The sequence below is a fragment of the Syngnathus scovelli genome, chromosome 5 (assembly GCF_024217435.2).
Source record: "Syngnathus scovelli strain Florida chromosome 5, RoL_Ssco_1.2, whole genome shotgun sequence".
In the NCBI taxonomy this organism is placed as follows: Eukaryota; Metazoa; Chordata; class Actinopteri; order Syngnathiformes; family Syngnathidae; genus Syngnathus; species Syngnathus scovelli.
In genome coordinates this window covers 6,196,689-6,211,717 of record NC_090851.1, presented here as the reverse complement: position 1 = coordinate 6,211,717, position 15,029 = coordinate 6,196,689, and the positions used below count along the sequence as shown (strand labels likewise).

Here is a 15,029-nt window from a genome sequence, read left to right as displayed (position 1 = left end):
CCCAGGGTGCCTCATACACTTGAATGAATAAGTACTTCAATTGGATTCTGGATTCTGCCATGTGTTATAATTTATAGCTATACTGTTTGAGGAAAAACAATCCACCTGTTACTGAACTTAGCCCTTAATTTATAAATATTAATATTAAATGCAGAACATTTACTTTATTACATGTATATAAAACATGTAATGCATAAGAGGCATTAACAGGGTGTGACTTTCTCACAGTTCACGTCTGAACAAACCCATAATTACAATTATTGTTTAAGATTAAGCTTTAAAAAATCCAAACATACCTGTTCTACTTGCCAGTACTTATACTCTTGGCAATACGTTTTTTTCTTTTCATTTTTGTTTCCATTCTGCCAGTTATTAATGAGCGATATATTTGATTTCTGTGTCCATCGTATAGCTTTTTATTTTTTGTACGTCTCGAAAGGATAACGCTTTTACGCTGAAAATCCACACACCGGAAGCTTGCGTGCCTACGTGAGTTGTTGTACGTCACATTAAATGTTACTACGCTGACAGAGCCGCGTCTCATCAGTGGAAACAAGGATTGAAGCGGTCGACTTGTTCACAACCCTTTCGAAGGTAAGATGATTACTCCCTTTTTAATGAATTAGTGTTCCTCGGGTGAATCGCTTTCATCGCGTCCAGTGTATCTTTGAGACACTTTGCAGAAGAGAAGCTAAAGAATTTCCTGAAGTTGGGTGTCGTGTTGGCAGAGGGTTAAATTAAACTTGCGTTAAGCAAGATAGCCGGTTATTCACCTCAGATTTATCATTGACTGGACATGTTACTATGAACCGGCCCGGGTGATGTGTTGCTAATCCGTGGTACTTGACTAGCGGTTTGTATTGCAGGAAGGTGTATGTGTGTGTGTGAGTGGAGCGTTGAAGTGGAATGAAAGGGTCTTTATCTGAACTGGCTATCACGGTTCGACTGGAACTGGTGGTGGGATTTTAGTGCAAGCATTAAGTCTCAAGTCAAGTCGAGTCCCCACTAAAGTCAAGTCATTACAAGTCGTCCAAGTTTCCTCAATGACAACATGTTAAAGTGGATATAAAATGTTTTTTTGCTGATTATAAAAAAAATAGGTTCAACATAGAACAAAATCGAAAGCCCTCACACAGTATAGGCACTGTATCCAGTTTGCTGGCAGAGTGGAACTCCACAGCAGCAGTAGTATTGCGTCTACTGTGTCACAATACCAATTGTACCTTCATTGGATGCTGGAAATGAAATGCTAACCCCTTTTGTCCCAATTACACCCCCTATCCATATGCAGATGTTCCAAATAAAGAGGATTTGTTGCATCGGTGCTGGCTATGTGGGAGGCCCAACATGCAGTGTGATTGCACAAATGTGTCCAGAAATCATAGTGACTGTCGTTGATGTCAACGAGTCCCGAATCAAAGCCTGGAACTCAGACACGCTTCCCATATACGAGGTATGGTGTCAACTTTATTTCATTTCATTGCAGTGTAACTCGCCACTGTGCATGCGTGAAAAAATGTGGCATTGCAGCGCTGTACAAATGAAACATTCAATATGTGCTTTAAGTAGAGACACCCAGCTTTTATTTGGGGATAGTTACATCCAAATCAGGTGAATGGTTTAGAAATTACAACACATTTTATACAAACACATTTGTGTTAGTAAAATATTTTTGCATGGGTTTTACTTCCATTCTTCAAAATAAAGAAATAAATCCTCTGTTTTATAGTCGATTTTTTTTTTCTCATGTAGTACCATACAAAGGAATTGAAATTACGTTTCTCACTATCCCATGGTGATAAAAAGACAGACACCAAGTAATAAAGCTGAGCTAATCAATGTTAACTCCAGCCTAATACTATAGTGGCATTAATCAGGTAAAAATGCACCGTGATTTTCGAGGCTCACTGATTTATTCTCACATGATGAGGCTTTGGACTTCCAGATTTGGTTAGAAATTTTATTTGAACTCTAAATTGGACCACCTTTACAGTGTTGGGCTTTCTTGGGAAAAGGGTGTGGTGGCATCAAGAGCTATACAATAAGCCGCCTGGTGAGGTTTGTTTAGTCATTAATTTGAGTGGCATTCAGGTCACCAACTGATAAGAGGCTGCACGCCAAGCTTCCTTTATTGCCTTGCCCGATTTGAAAGGTCTCAGCTCATCCTGGTTGCTGGGTGTGGTCATAAATAGTGAGCTGGGCAGAATTTTTAGAGGGGCTTCAGTTGAGCAATCGTCGACATGCAACCATTTGTGACCAGAATATTGCAACACCGAGGGTGGGGGGTGAAACAGTTCCAGATGGCTCGTTTCTCTTACATCATCGTGACGAATGCGAGGTTGTGACGCCTCATTCACCAAATTGTTCTCTCCCCACAGCCTGGCCTCAAAGATGTGGTCGAATCATGCAGGGGGAAGAACTTATTTTTTTCCACAGACATTGACTCAGCCATCAAGGACGCTGACCTTGTTTTTATCTCTGTGAGTTCTCCAGTCACGCTCGCACACACCCACGCGCAAATAAATCTCAGCCTCTCCACTTCACTTCAAACTAAAAAGAATGATATTGTAGGTAAACACACCCACCAAGACCTACGGCATGGGGAAGGGCCGTGCCGCAGACCTCAAGTTCATTGAAGCTTGCGCTAGGAGGATTGTGCAGGTGTCTGATGGCTACAAGATTGTCACAGAAAAGAGCACTGTCCCTGTACGAGCTGCTGAGAGTATTCGACAGATCTTCGACGCCAACACCAAGCCCAGCCTCAACCTACATGTGTGTATTATTACTAACATTAAAAATGAAAGTCCGTGTTCTGCTCTCCTACCTTTTCACGATGCCCCTCTGCTTCAGGTGCTGTCCAACCCGGAGTTTCTTGCGGAGGGAACGGCAGTGAAAAATCTGAAGGAACCCGACCGCGTCCTGATTGGTGGAGATGAGACAGCAGAGGGTCAAAGGGCTATCAGAGCTTTATGTGCCGTGTATGAACACTGGGTGCCCAAGGCCAGAATCATCACCACCAATACGTGGTCGTCAGAGCTGTCCAAACTGGTGCGTCCAGGGCTAATAATAATTGTAAATAATAAGAATAGAGTTAAAGTGAGATAGCACGGTGGAGGATTGGTAAGAATGTCTGCCTCGCAGTTCAGAGATTCATTGTTTGAAACTCTACTCTTGCCCGGCTAACAGAAAATCTGACTTGGTAGTGATATATTTGCATTTTTGTATTAATTTCATATAATTTGGTCCATGCAGGCAGCCAATGCATTCCTGGCGCAGCGAATCAGCAGCATTAACAGTATCAGTGCGTTGTGCGAGGCCACCGGGGCCGACGTGGAGGAGGTCGCCACGGCCATTGGCATGGACCAGAGAATAGGGAGCAAGTTTCTCAAAGCCAGCGTGGGTAAGAGAGGCAGCGCTATGAACTCTTTAAAACAACCGTTATAAATGTATTATTATTTTGGCTAAAGCAGGTAAGTCCATATCCGGACCCCGAGTGCCGCTGTGCTGCCTGTTTTACACATCTCGATCATTGATTAAAATGAGCAGCTCATTCGCAAGCTCGAAAGGGGCCTGATAACAATCCGGATCATTTCAATCAGATGTGTTGGATGGGGGAGATGTGGAAAACATGCACACCCTGGCACTAAAGGTCAGATGTGTTAAACATCAAAAGTATTTCAAATATTGCAGTGACGTGACACAGCCAAGAGTTGAGCTGTTTGAAAATTGTGCATCAGCTTCGTTGTTTACTGAAACACGTCATTAAAATCAAAGGAGGTTGACACCTTTATAAACGATCGATTCGACGTTCATGTGCAGCCACTAATTTCGGCTATGACGTTCAACTCGACACCACACCAGATAAGTCAGAATCGGGTAAGTACAAATAGAAAAGGGTTGGGTTAAAAATAACCCAAATGTTTTAGTTTTTTAACCCAAGCGGCTTGGTAGTAGTTAATTTGACCCAGCAGGATGGATTAGTCGATTTTAACTAAACAGGTGAGTTAAATATTTTACCCAAATCCTTGATCAAATCTGTGTTATACAGCTATGGAAAAAAGAGGCCACTGTATTTTCTTCAATTTCTTGTTCATTTTAATGTCTAGCGCCACTAAATGTATCAAATGACTAAATGACAGAAGAAAAGACTACTCTTAAATTCAAATCCCATGAGCTTTTTTTCAATTTCTTTTCTCCAAACAAATGTATGTTTAGGTGTATGGAGCATTTTAGATGAATAGGGAACTGGAGAAACAAGGGTGCTGTCTTTTTTTTTTTTTTTTTCCCCATGGCTGTATATTGTCCCCAAATGCTGGGTCAGATGAACTACAATAATGGGTTGTTTCAACGACTGTACATATTTTTGTTCAGTAATCTTTCAAATCTATATAAAATGATTACAGGATTACAAACCGTTGCCTCCAATTAAAAGCACATATTTGACTACCAATAAAAGTGGTAACTTTACACTCTCCTGGCATTTTATAGACAACTGTTTGTATTAATTCCAACGCGGTGACACTGCTCTGGGTATTGGCGCTAAGGGAAGTGTTTCGATGTTTTGCCCTTGTTAAAGACGAGGTCAAGCCCCAAATTTTCTTAACAATATTTTCTGTTCAGCCCCAACGGTCCAATTACTATTTTCTGATTCATATTGCGTTTGTGCAATATGAATTAAGCAGCAAAGTCCATCTTGCTGCCGATTGAAAATGACATCACAGTTGCTCAGGTAACGACCACCCACAGCTAAAATTGCAAAGGTCACATGACCAAACTCAGACAGCAAGGTAACACTGGTGTCATTTTCAGTCGACAGCAAGTGACAAAATGGCCAAAACAGGAGATAATTGCTGCTAAATTGCTATCCCACAAACACAATATTATTCAGATTGATGTGTTTAGACTGGCCGGGGCGTATAAAACACAAGGAGAAGAAAGAAAACTTTGGGGTTGACTTCCCCTTTAAGATAAATGCTTCACCATGTTTTTTCCCCAGGCTGAAAAAGAAAGAATGCAAGAGAGCAAGTGAGCTAGTAAAATCAAATAACTTTCATTACAGTAAACTCAACGACCACGCATCTGTCTATCCTATTTGGCCGAGGCAATCGGGTTAGGGGGTCATTATTGTTGTAGGAAAAATGTGCATTGTGGGAGAAAAAAGGTCTTGTAAATAATGACCCTGCCAAATTCAGTCTTTAAAATCTCCGTCTGAGACAAAGTTGAGTCAAGATACTCTAACTTGACTTCAAATCTAACCACATCTGAGATGATGGTCTTCCAAGGGTCTTTTCCAAATTGCTTTCATATGTACCGGTAGCATAGTCGACAAAATAAGTGACAGCTTAGTCAATTATTCAAATCTATTGCGTGACTTGCAGCTTAATTGCCGTGCTTGTCGGAGCCATGCAGGAGTTGGCAGCCATTAGACGCGTGAGACAGTGAAGATGTACACATTTAGAGGCCTCACCTGTTTGTTAGCTTACCAATTTTCGCTCATCAAAGAAGTGCTTTTACTGTTGAACATTTTAAAGTACTGTGATTCACTTCTTTATTGTTGTGTTGCAACGCCACGCCTCATTCATCAGTAAAGTTACGTGAGTTTCAACTGATGTATTCCCCTTAAGGTTGTTCAAGAATGACATAAAATGATACAGGTTACATGATCGTGACATTTTGGCCGTTGTGAAAATTACTGGTAATTCAAGTTCCATTGTTTCCAATGGAGGAACAAAAACAGAAATGGTATGTTGACACCTGTCATGGAATGTACCTGCCACGTGATTTGCTGTAGCCCGCTAAAGCATATATTTGTTTGCTTCCTGTTTCCTACTAAAATGGGTACCAAAATTTCAGTTTGTCCTCAAATTTAATAGCGTTATGATTGTGCTCGTATTTTTTTTTTGTTCTTGTTCCCAAGCCACTTTTTAAAACAAATTGAACAATAGCTGAGCAAACTATTTTCCTTGACTTCTGCTTTCAAAACTAGGTACCCATCAATTTGCTGTTTCTAGACTTTGACTTTTTATGGCTTCACCGTCACAAAAGCCTTCTGAGGAAAAGCCTTCTGAGGAAAAGCACAATTAAAGTATCTCCTGTAATAAAACTGAGTGACACACCAGCTCCAAGGTCTCTTGCAATCTCTTGTGGGTTCTATGACGCCTGCTGACTTTGACGTTCTTCAAATTTGAAAAGTTTTTCCATATTAGAAATAGTGTGAGATTGTTCCATACTTTATTTCAATTGTAAAGCTTTTAAACATTTTGTCTCCCTTTTCCAGGTTTTGGTGGAAGCTGTTTCCAGAAGGATGTGCTCAATCTGGTTTATCTGTGTGAGGCCCTCAACCTGCCTGAGGTGGCTTCCTATTGGCAACAGGTGAGGACAGCAAAGCTTCTAATGGCGTACTGTATATGAATCTTGGATGTTTTTTTATTCTTGTTCCGCAGGTGATAGACATGAATGAGTACCAAAGGCGGCGCTTTGCCTGCAGAATCATTGACTGCCTCTTCAACACGGTGTCAGGCAAAAAAATCGCTCTGCTCGGCTTCTCTTTCAAAAAAGACACGGGCGACACAAGGTTGGTTCTCTACCTACGCCCTTGTAAACATTCTTACGTGAATCATTAACTTGTCATTATGCGTCTGACTGTGGGAAAACTTTCTACCTTGTAGGAAATGGAAGGTAATTAATGATCAAATTTGTGAAAGTTATTTAATTATAATTAGTTAATTAGATAATTAGATAATTATTTAATTGACGATGGTGGAATTCTACTGCCTGCAATACAATCAACCGCCACTAGGGACTCCATATTGGGGGTTTTTCCTTCCTTGAGCATTTTTTGTGGTCCTCAGAGAGTCATCCAGTATCTACATTTCCAAATATCTGATGGATGAAGGGGCCAAGCTGTTCATCTATGACCCCAAAGTTCTGAAAGAGCAAATCATTCAGGACTTGTCCCACCCCAGCATCTCAGAGGACAAGCCAGAAAGAGGTAGAGTGCATGCCACATGACTTTATCTGCAAAAATAACTTTGAAAACTAACTAGAAATTGCTGACTCAGTTTCAGAGCTGGTGACTGTGACCAGTGACCCTTACGAGGCTTGCCAGAGCGCGCATGCATTAGTCATCTGTACCGAGTGGGACATGTTTAAGGTCATTATTCACTTTTTTTTTTTTACTTGCCGCCTAAAGTTTAAGAAAGAGTTTAGTCACCCCTCTCGTGTCACCGCAGGAGCTGGACTATGAGAAGATTTACAAAAAGATGCTGAAGCCAGCCTTTATATTTGACGGCCGCAGGTTGCTGGACCACCTTCATGCACACCTCCAGGACATTGGCTTCCAGGTGATACATTTGCGTGATACAATACGGTGCAAAATGTGAGGTACCCACTATAACTTGAACTGAATCTTATGGCAAAAATGTTTTTTCCTCACCGCAGATTGAGACCATAGGGAAAAAAGTGACGGAAACACGAATCCCTTACACTCCTGCTGCTGTATGTCCTCGCATCACTTCCAGCGAGCCTCCTGCCAAAAAAAACAAAATCTAAGGCTGTTGGCACGTACCACATTCCTCCTTCAACTTTTTTGATTGGACTCTTGTCAAATCCTGCCTTACAATCTAAACAAGCCAGACCAGCCATGTGACTTACGACTCCTGCCCGTAATGGGCTGACGATTGAGTTCAGTTTTCAGTCCCAATTTTGACTGTGGTCACCTCTGCAAACACACAAATAGTTTATTGAATACACTAGTATTTATCAAGCTGTTTTACATGTAAATCAAGAATGTCATGAAATAGTGTTTTTTTTTTTTACAGTCGCATTCCAACTGTTTTTAGGACAATTTCTAACTTTTTTTATAAATCCTAATGCTGTAAGTGTCCGCTATATCCGTGACTCAAAGGGCCAATGCAATAAAATGTCAACTCCCAAACAGGTGATTGTTAAATTCCCAAATGTCTCAAAATGAAATAATTCATCAGAATAAGAATCTGAAACATAACACCACTTTTCTCACACTTTTGGGGTTCAAAAGTTTTAATCGTGAGAAACTGAAGTTAAGGTACAAAGATAGTTTGTATATTATAAACATCCATCTGAAATAGGAGACACTTGTGTGCAAATTATAACAGATTTTAAATCCAAGCAGTGATCAGATACAATAAATAATTTAGATATTACAAAGCATTGTCATTAAATAACCCAACTAACAGCAGCCATGGTGGCAGTAAGTATCAAAGTGCCCCTTAAATAGCTGAAAAAGAAAATATCAGGTGCCCCTGAAGAATGGGGACAGGATGTAATTAGTGCAAAGAATGCAATTAGCGGCCCCTGAAGTGCAAAGAATGCAGACGGTCGACACCCGGGTGCTTGTCTGGATACCTGCTGGCCCGTCCCCGCTTGCCTTCTCTTTAATCATCTCAAAAACTTTCATGATAGATGGTCCCCCTTGCTGTTGTTTATTTCATTCAGGTAAGCATGTGCTTTTCTTATCAAGTTCTGTGTCCTGTGTTAGTTGGGCTGTGGCTTGAAATAATGCATGATGGCGCTGGTGTAGCATTTGCAGAGAGGCTGCTATTCAGTCTGTTGTGACAGCTGCTTCTGCTTTTTTCTTCTTCAGCAAATTCTTCAGGAAGAACTCTCCTGTCGAGAGTGCAGACAAAGCAGTTGAGGTCATCTCACTAATGACCTTCCAAGCCTCAGTTCTCACCTGCTTTGTAGGATGATCGAACCAGCGGCCCACTGGCAGTGTAAACAAAGCCCATGTCATTCCCAACTTTCTCCCAGTGTGCAAACTTCTCGGGAGTGATATATTCATCCACCTAAGGCCACACATAAAATGGCATCATTAATATGAATCCAAAGTCATTTGAGTTGTTCTGGACTGTACGTAACCTTTAGGTGGCGTTTAGTGGGTTGCATGTACTGTCCCAGTGTCAGACAATCTACCGCAGCTTCACGCAGTTCTGCAAAATCACCAAAACAGAGTTGCGACCTATGATAACCTCGTGAGAAATACGGCACATTCCCTGAGCACGTACCTGCCAGTGTATTGTGAATTTGTTGGTCAGTTTCTCCCAATCCCAGCATGATTGATGTCTTGGTAAGGAGCGCTGGATTTGCCTTTTTAGCGTGTTTCAGAACGCTCAGAGATTGGTCGAAGTTGGCTCTAGGATCTCGTACGTGTCTAGAATTAGGGGGGGAGAAAATAATTCAAATGTATACAAGCAGATATTTTTATTATATGTACTAAAAGGTTTTACCCCTTAAAAGCTCCACCTTTACACAAATATGTACGAAAGTCTACCTCACTAGACCTCATTCCAGAGAAAAGAATTGCTTTTGGCAAGATTGACATTTTCTTTGGACTTTTTTTTTTTCTGAGCACACCTATGAATGTGCAAGATGTCATGACAAACATCAGCATATCGCATAACCGCAACATACCTCAGGTCAACGACCAACAAAGGAGTGCAAAGCAGCCTGAACCAATTTTTTTTCCCCCTTTTCAAAGTGTGTGTTTTTTTTTCGGTTGTCATTTCTGATTGATCATTTGAATTTTGTATTTTGTGTAAAATTTTGAAAATTAACAAAAGGAATTTATGTGAAGAGTCAAGAATGTGGAACAAGACAATAGTGCTGTGAATTGATAGCAAAGATCATTCTTGTGTTTTTTTTTTTTTTTTTTAAATTGTGTGAGGATGACAAGGAATGAAAAAACAAGATCTGCTTTTCTCTTAATTTGACCGCCATTGTCATTCATCTATTTTACTGTGCATCTCTTCTGGTACTAAAAGACAAACAATGCTCATCTTGCATGACTAAGTAGCTGTAGAAAACAGGTTTTAAAAATGACTAACTTCTGTTGTCAAGTGAAAATGTGCATCCACCCTGAACAAATGCATACAAGTGTGATACCTTTGCAGCTCACGGACCGTCTCCACGTTGTGCGCGTACACATCCAGACCTGACAGGGCGATCTTTTCCACTGCCGCAAGGTCACCCCGAAAATCAGGTGTCAGACATTCAACCAGGATTTCAGAGTTCCTACATGTTGGAAACAGCATGGATACTTTGGAACATGTTTTAAGACACTAGTATTTCTGTTACAATCCATCTGCATCTATTGAACTTTTTTAAAATATTTTTTAGCATGATGTGAGCATAACTCCGCTTCCCATAGCTGATGGCATGATGTTCTTACTTTTAGTCATGTTTTTAACAATGATTCCTCATGTGATTTTTAGGGAGGTACCTGGCGCCTGCAAGCACCATGTTGGTGACCTGGTCTAGGCCATTTGAAATTGAGGAAAGAGATAGATGACGGAGCCTAAAGGAGTCTGCTTACCGTTCCTTCAGGTGAGAAACAGTCTTGGCAAAATGTTCCGCGCCTCCGTCAGCAATATCTACAAAAATAAAATGATGAAGAGATTTGAATATTGAAGAGAAATACTGTAACTCTTAGATGTTGCATTTTTAAATCATTTATATAATCAGATTTTCTTCTCACAAAGAATGTTTTCAATTCACAATTTGATGGCAATGGAACTGTTTGCAACCAATGAAACTGTTTGCAAACATCTTTGCAACCTTTACCAAACCCTGACAGAAAAAACATTCGCTTCATTTGATAACACTCATAAGCCTCCACCTTGGGGAATTTAGGAGCCAATCTTACCATCTCTGTCCACAGATGTGAGCACCACATAGTCCAGCCCCCATGCTGCGATAGCCTTTGCTGTATTGTAAGGCTCTTCGGGGTCCAGAGGTGGCGGCAGGCGAGCAGTCTTGACAGAACAAAAGCGGCACCCACGGGTGCATGTGTCTCCCATCAGCTAATCATAAGAAGAAATGAAATATTACATAACAGATCACAATGGTCCTGAAAATGCAAACATTTCATCATGGAAGTTCAATGGACAATGATTATGTGCTAGAACAGTGCACACATCAAATGTGACGAAATGTATTCAAAAGACAATTTAGTTTGATGTGTGTGCTTTTTGTTGCTCTTACTAGTTTCTGATTGGCTAGAGATAGCCCATGACAGCCGTTGAATTATTTTTCGTGCACATCCATTATACATGGATGATTTTAACTGCATGTACAAACTGACCATGATGGTGGCTGTGGCTGTTGAGTACTCTCCTCCTCCCCAGCATTCGCCGATGTTTGGACACCTGGCTTCCTCACATACCTGATGGAATGAACCGATTCACAATTTGAATTTGTGCATATATGTGGTAGATTAATGTACAAAAAGTGCAATTCACACTTTGTGTGGCTTACAGTGTGAAGATTGAGGTCTCTAAGAGAGTTCTTCAGTTTGTTGTAGTTCTTCCCAATAGAAATTTCTGTCTTCAGCCAAGGAGGCAACCGAAGCCTACAAAAAATGACAGTGTTGACACAAAAACTAGTTGCAATGCAGGATGTTTTTTTTTTTTTAATAGTCTGAAACGTAAACAGCATAGGGTTGTCCAATTGTGACAGACACAAACTCACCTCTCGCCTTTCTGCCTCTTCAAGTTGCCTCTGTACTCTGTCCAGTGATCTTTATCGGACAGTTCCCCTGAAATGAAGTCCTGCAGCGTGGGGCCTTCATTATCGCTCAGTAGCTCTTTGCTCCGATCAGTCGGACTCGGAGAGGAGTTGGGCGCAGATGATATGCCGTTCGTGTAGCCCTATAAAGAAGGAATATCTCAAATAAATCAAATGCGATGCACAAAGTCGAGACGAAACTTTGCCCTTGCTACTCCGATCAGAGGAACTGCGCCTAACCAATGGAGCGATCGAAGGAATAAAAATGTTTCCAAAACGAATACATTTTACAGTGTTGAAATCAAGTACTGACGTGTGTGATACTCGTCGCTCCCAGCCATGGGCGATTGCCGGAGAAACGGCAGAATACAACGACGCTTTGCTTAAATAGCGCCATGACAGCAAGTTGCGGGCCTGGACAGTGTCGAGCACATCGACGAGCGATTATTCTGGTCTGATGTTGCGTTCAAGTAACGGCTCCAGAAGACGAGCAGATATACTTTCAGTTTTGTAGTCGCATTTTCCTCCTTTACGCCTACATTGATGGTCAGACAAAAACTTTATTTTATTTCAATTTCTTTTTCAAGAGTGTTTTAAGCATGTAAAGAAGGATAGTGTTTTTTTCACTGGAAGATGACCATCACTTAAATTATAGACTTCCCGCAACAAACGAATATTTCAGCGTCATTAACTTCGTCATATGATACAATGAGGGCAAGATTAAAATTCAGAACAAGATCTTTCTCATCGTTTTTGTCCAGTTGGACGTTTTGCGGCAAAGTAGCAGTTCGTTGCGATCCATTGCTCACGTCTAGTGACGTCACTCACATACGCTACAACAGCGTGGTGACGTACTTCCTCGCTCTTTTTCCTCCACTACCAGCGAGGTGAGGTTACCCAAAAAATTCAGTCATCGGTTACAATCAAAGTCCATCAAGCGAAATTTCACATTAGTTTTACTTCTACCTCAACGGCCTTTACGATGTGACTAATATTTTTACCCAGGGGGTATTATTTTGTGTCGGGGCCGCGTCTGAGTGTGAAAGATAGGGATGTTTGATAAGTGATCGGGGTTAGCTGTTCGAGGCCGACGGCTATATTAGCAGTTGTGCGGCTCCTGCTCACCGCACTTTTCGTTTCAAAACAAGTCAATAATCTCTGCCAACATTAAATGTGCTCGCGTTTAGCTTATTCATGAACGTTAGCTTAAAACCAAGCAAGCAATCTCACAACTAATGCTAACTTAATCTGATCGTTCCTATCCCAATCCATAGAATGAAGACCATTCTCAGCAGCCAGACAGTCGAAATTCCCGACAATGGTAAAGTAAACGCCGGGTTGCTGTTGCTTCTCTTGGTGGCTTGTGCTAATTTTTTTTTGCATCTTGTTGCAGTCGATGTGAAGCTGAAGGGGCGGAAAGTGACTGTCACCGGCCCCCGAGGCAAACTCATCAGGGAGTTCAATCACATCAACCTGGAGCTTCGTATGCTGGGCAAGAAAAAAAGGAAGGTATAGAAAACCTGGCTGTTTAGACTAGTTGGAATGTTAGGGCACTTTGGTTGTTACTGCAGGATAAACTTTAATTGCACTATAACCTTTAAAGGTTAATTTAATTGGGCCACTACTAATGTATGCAATGAATGAGAATTCATGCATTTCCTGGTGCGGGAAAGTGTGCAAAATGGAAACTAATGTTTTGGAAAATATACTTTATTTAAAGGCTGTTACTACAGCTCCGTATTCTAAAACATACATGAAGATCTTAAAAGATTAATCCACGCATTTTGTACTGAAGCACCACTAAAATGTTATTTTGATTGCCTTTATTTAATCCCAGAGTTTTTTTTTGCTGCAAGCCGCTCGTTTTGATTTGCTCAACTACTCTGTTTCAGCTGCGCGTCGAAAAATGGTGGGGGAACCGAAAGGAGCTGGCAACAGTTCGCACCATCTGCAGTCATGTCCAGAACATGATCAAGGGAGTCACTCTGGTAAGATTGTCACTCAATCTTTCCAATTCTTGGGATTCACTGCAGAAGAATACATCACACTTCACAATGCTGACGTTTCACCATCACCATACAAATCTTCAATAATCACAATTCAACCTCATGGAAATCTCAGCAATTTGGCTGATTTTGTGACAGATCTGTTATTGATGTTGCGTTATACTGTCTCACTGCAGGGATTCCGTTACAAAATGCGTTCAGTGTATGCCCACTTCCCCATCAATGTTGTCATGCAAGAGAATGGATCTTTGGTAGAGATCAGAAATTTCCTTGGTGAGAAGTACATCCGTCGTGTCAGAATGAGGACAGGTCAGTATGCTTTGAATGTTGCCATTTCTATGTTCACTGAGCACTCTGAGCTTTGCTTTCCATCTTTGTGTCCTTTTATGTGTCGTTTCGTGAATTTTAAATAGGCCCTAATTTCTGTACAATTTCCAATATCCACAACCATTTCTATCAAAACATAAACATTGGTTGTATGTTTAAGAAACACAGGGTAGCCTGCACTGCCAGTCTCGCAAACTGGGGAAAAAATGTCTTGCATGTAGGGCTAGATTACTAATTTGGTAAAATCATATAAAGGATGCCTGTCAATAGGAAGAGTTATCTTTTTAGGGTCTGAAATTGGCTACTTCAAATTTTGTCTGAGCTCAGTTTGAGTTTCTGGTTTTCCTTTTTGTTTGATGACGCCTAATTGGTTCAAATTTGTTTGGTGTTTTTACTCCCAGGTGTGATGTGTACGGTGTCGGCAGCCCAGAAGGATGAGCTGGTGCTGGAAGGCAACGATATTGAGTTGGTGTCAAATTCAGGTATGGTTTTACAGTCCGTGTGCACACATTGTAATTTATGAATAATTATTTAGCCAACATAAGCAATACATTTCACTAGCTTCTAGTGCTGTGATCATTTAAATTAGATTTAGAAGAAGAACAAGTCTAAATCAGGCAAAAGAGTGGCCTTCGAGGACTGGGGCTGGACATGTTTGTTATATAAGCTCTTCAATGTTTTAATTCACTCGCTTCTTCCTTTTCCAGCTGCTCTCATCCAGCAAGCCACCACAGTGAAAAATAAGGATATCCGAAAGTTCTTGGATGGCATTTACGTGTCTGAGAAGGGAACAGTTGTGGATTCAGAGAAGTAAAATCTGAGTCTGCTTCAAAGGTCAGGAAATAAAAATTTTACATTTTAATGAACCATGTGGACATTGGTTTGTAAAATTTCTGAAATTTCAACAGTGAACCTGATGAACCAACACGTCAGTCACCCTCATTAAGACATCAGAAACATGCTTAAAACATCCACCAAATCTATTCTGTCATGACCAATAAAGTTGGAATATTATGTTAGAATATCGTCTGTGTTGTTTTTTCTTTCATGTTTTAATCAATGCAATCTTAAATGCATCATTCACTGTGTTGTGTACAATTGTTCAAGGTTCCCTCCTCTGTTCTGGCAATAAACCTACAATGGGTACAGCCAAAG

At 40.8% G+C, this 15,029-nt stretch overlaps 3 protein-coding genes across 4 annotated transcripts; 2 read left to right on the top strand and 1 right to left on the bottom strand.

Annotated features, from left to right (window-relative positions):
* The first annotated feature begins 425 nt into the window (after window positions 1–425).
* ugdh (UDP-glucose 6-dehydrogenase) lies at window positions 426–7,936 on the top strand. 2 transcript variants are annotated; one of them, XM_049719771.1, is made up of 13 exons: window positions 426–594; window positions 1,292–1,453; window positions 2,379–2,480; window positions 2,572–2,772; window positions 2,851–3,048; window positions 3,253–3,400; window positions 3,820–3,876; window positions 6,278–6,372; window positions 6,444–6,574; window positions 6,852–6,991; window positions 7,062–7,153; window positions 7,233–7,343; window positions 7,441–7,936. In XM_049719771.1, exons 2-13 carry the CDS (start codon window positions 1,292–1,294, stop codon window positions 7,549–7,551), a joined length of 1,548 nt encoding a protein of 515 aa, XP_049575728.1. In that variant the 5' UTR covers window positions 426–594; the 3' UTR covers window positions 7,552–7,936. The 2 variants fall into 2 exon arrangements, with proteins under 2 accessions (XP_049575728.1, XP_049575729.1); XM_049719772.1 differs by lacking the exon at window positions 3,820–3,876.
* Window positions 7,937–8,022: 86 nt separating this feature from the next.
* lias (lipoic acid synthetase) lies at window positions 8,023–12,014 on the bottom strand. The gene is made up of 11 exons (XM_049719776.1): window positions 11,855–12,014; window positions 11,506–11,684; window positions 11,293–11,386; window positions 11,120–11,200; window positions 10,682–10,838; window positions 10,352–10,409; window positions 9,922–10,050; window positions 9,045–9,190; window positions 8,899–8,969; window positions 8,714–8,825; window positions 8,023–8,646 (listed from the first exon to the last, which is right to left on the bottom strand). Exons 1-11 carry the CDS (start codon window positions 11,936–11,938, stop codon window positions 8,582–8,584), a joined length of 1,176 nt encoding a protein of 391 aa, XP_049575733.1. The 5' UTR covers window positions 11,939–12,014; the 3' UTR covers window positions 8,023–8,581.
* Window positions 12,015–12,334: 320 nt separating this feature from the next.
* rpl9 (ribosomal protein L9) lies at window positions 12,335–14,896 on the top strand. Its single transcript, XM_049719782.2, has 8 exons — window positions 12,335–12,428; window positions 12,816–12,862; window positions 12,935–13,050; window positions 13,434–13,529; window positions 13,724–13,856; window positions 14,276–14,356; window positions 14,582–14,708; window positions 14,783–14,896. The coding sequence occupies exons 2-7, from the start codon at window positions 12,817–12,819 to the stop codon at window positions 14,686–14,688; spliced, it is 579 nt and encodes a 192-aa protein (XP_049575739.1). The 5' UTR covers window positions 12,335–12,428; window position 12,816; the 3' UTR covers window positions 14,689–14,708; window positions 14,783–14,896.
* The last annotated feature ends 133 nt before the right edge of the window (window positions 14,897–15,029 follow it).

Coding starts and splice junctions, on each gene's coding strand:
- ugdh (XM_049719771.1), top strand. CDS start 1,292: ATGTTCCAAATAAAGAGGATTTGTTGCATCGGTGCTGGCTATGTGGGA. Junction 3,049..3,252: donor CGTCAGAGCTGTCCAAACTG/GTGCGTCCAGGG, acceptor TGGTCCATGCAG/GCAGCCAATGCATTCCTGGC. Junction 7,344..7,440: donor TCCAGGACATTGGCTTCCAG/GTGATACATTTG, acceptor TCCTCACCGCAG/ATTGAGACCATAGGGAAAAA.
- lias (XM_049719776.1), bottom strand. CDS start 11,938: ATGGCGCTATTTAAGCAAAGCGTCGTTGTATTCTGCCGTTTCTCCGGC. Junction 8,970..9,044: donor AATTCACAATACACTGGCAG/GTACGTGCTCAG, acceptor GTGATTTTGCAG/AACTGCGTGAAGCTGCGGTA. Junction 8,826..8,898: donor CCACTAAACGCCACCTAAAG/GTTACGTACAGT, acceptor GTGTGGCCTTAG/GTGGATGAATATATCACTCC.
- rpl9 (XM_049719782.2), top strand. CDS start 12,817: ATGAAGACCATTCTCAGCAGCCAGACAGTCGAAATTCCCGACAATG. Junction 13,051..13,433: donor TGGGCAAGAAAAAAAGGAAG/GTATAGAAAACC, acceptor ACTCTGTTTCAG/CTGCGCGTCGAAAAATGGTG. Junction 14,357..14,581: donor TGAGTTGGTGTCAAATTCAG/GTATGGTTTTAC, acceptor TTCCTTTTCCAG/CTGCTCTCATCCAGCAAGCC.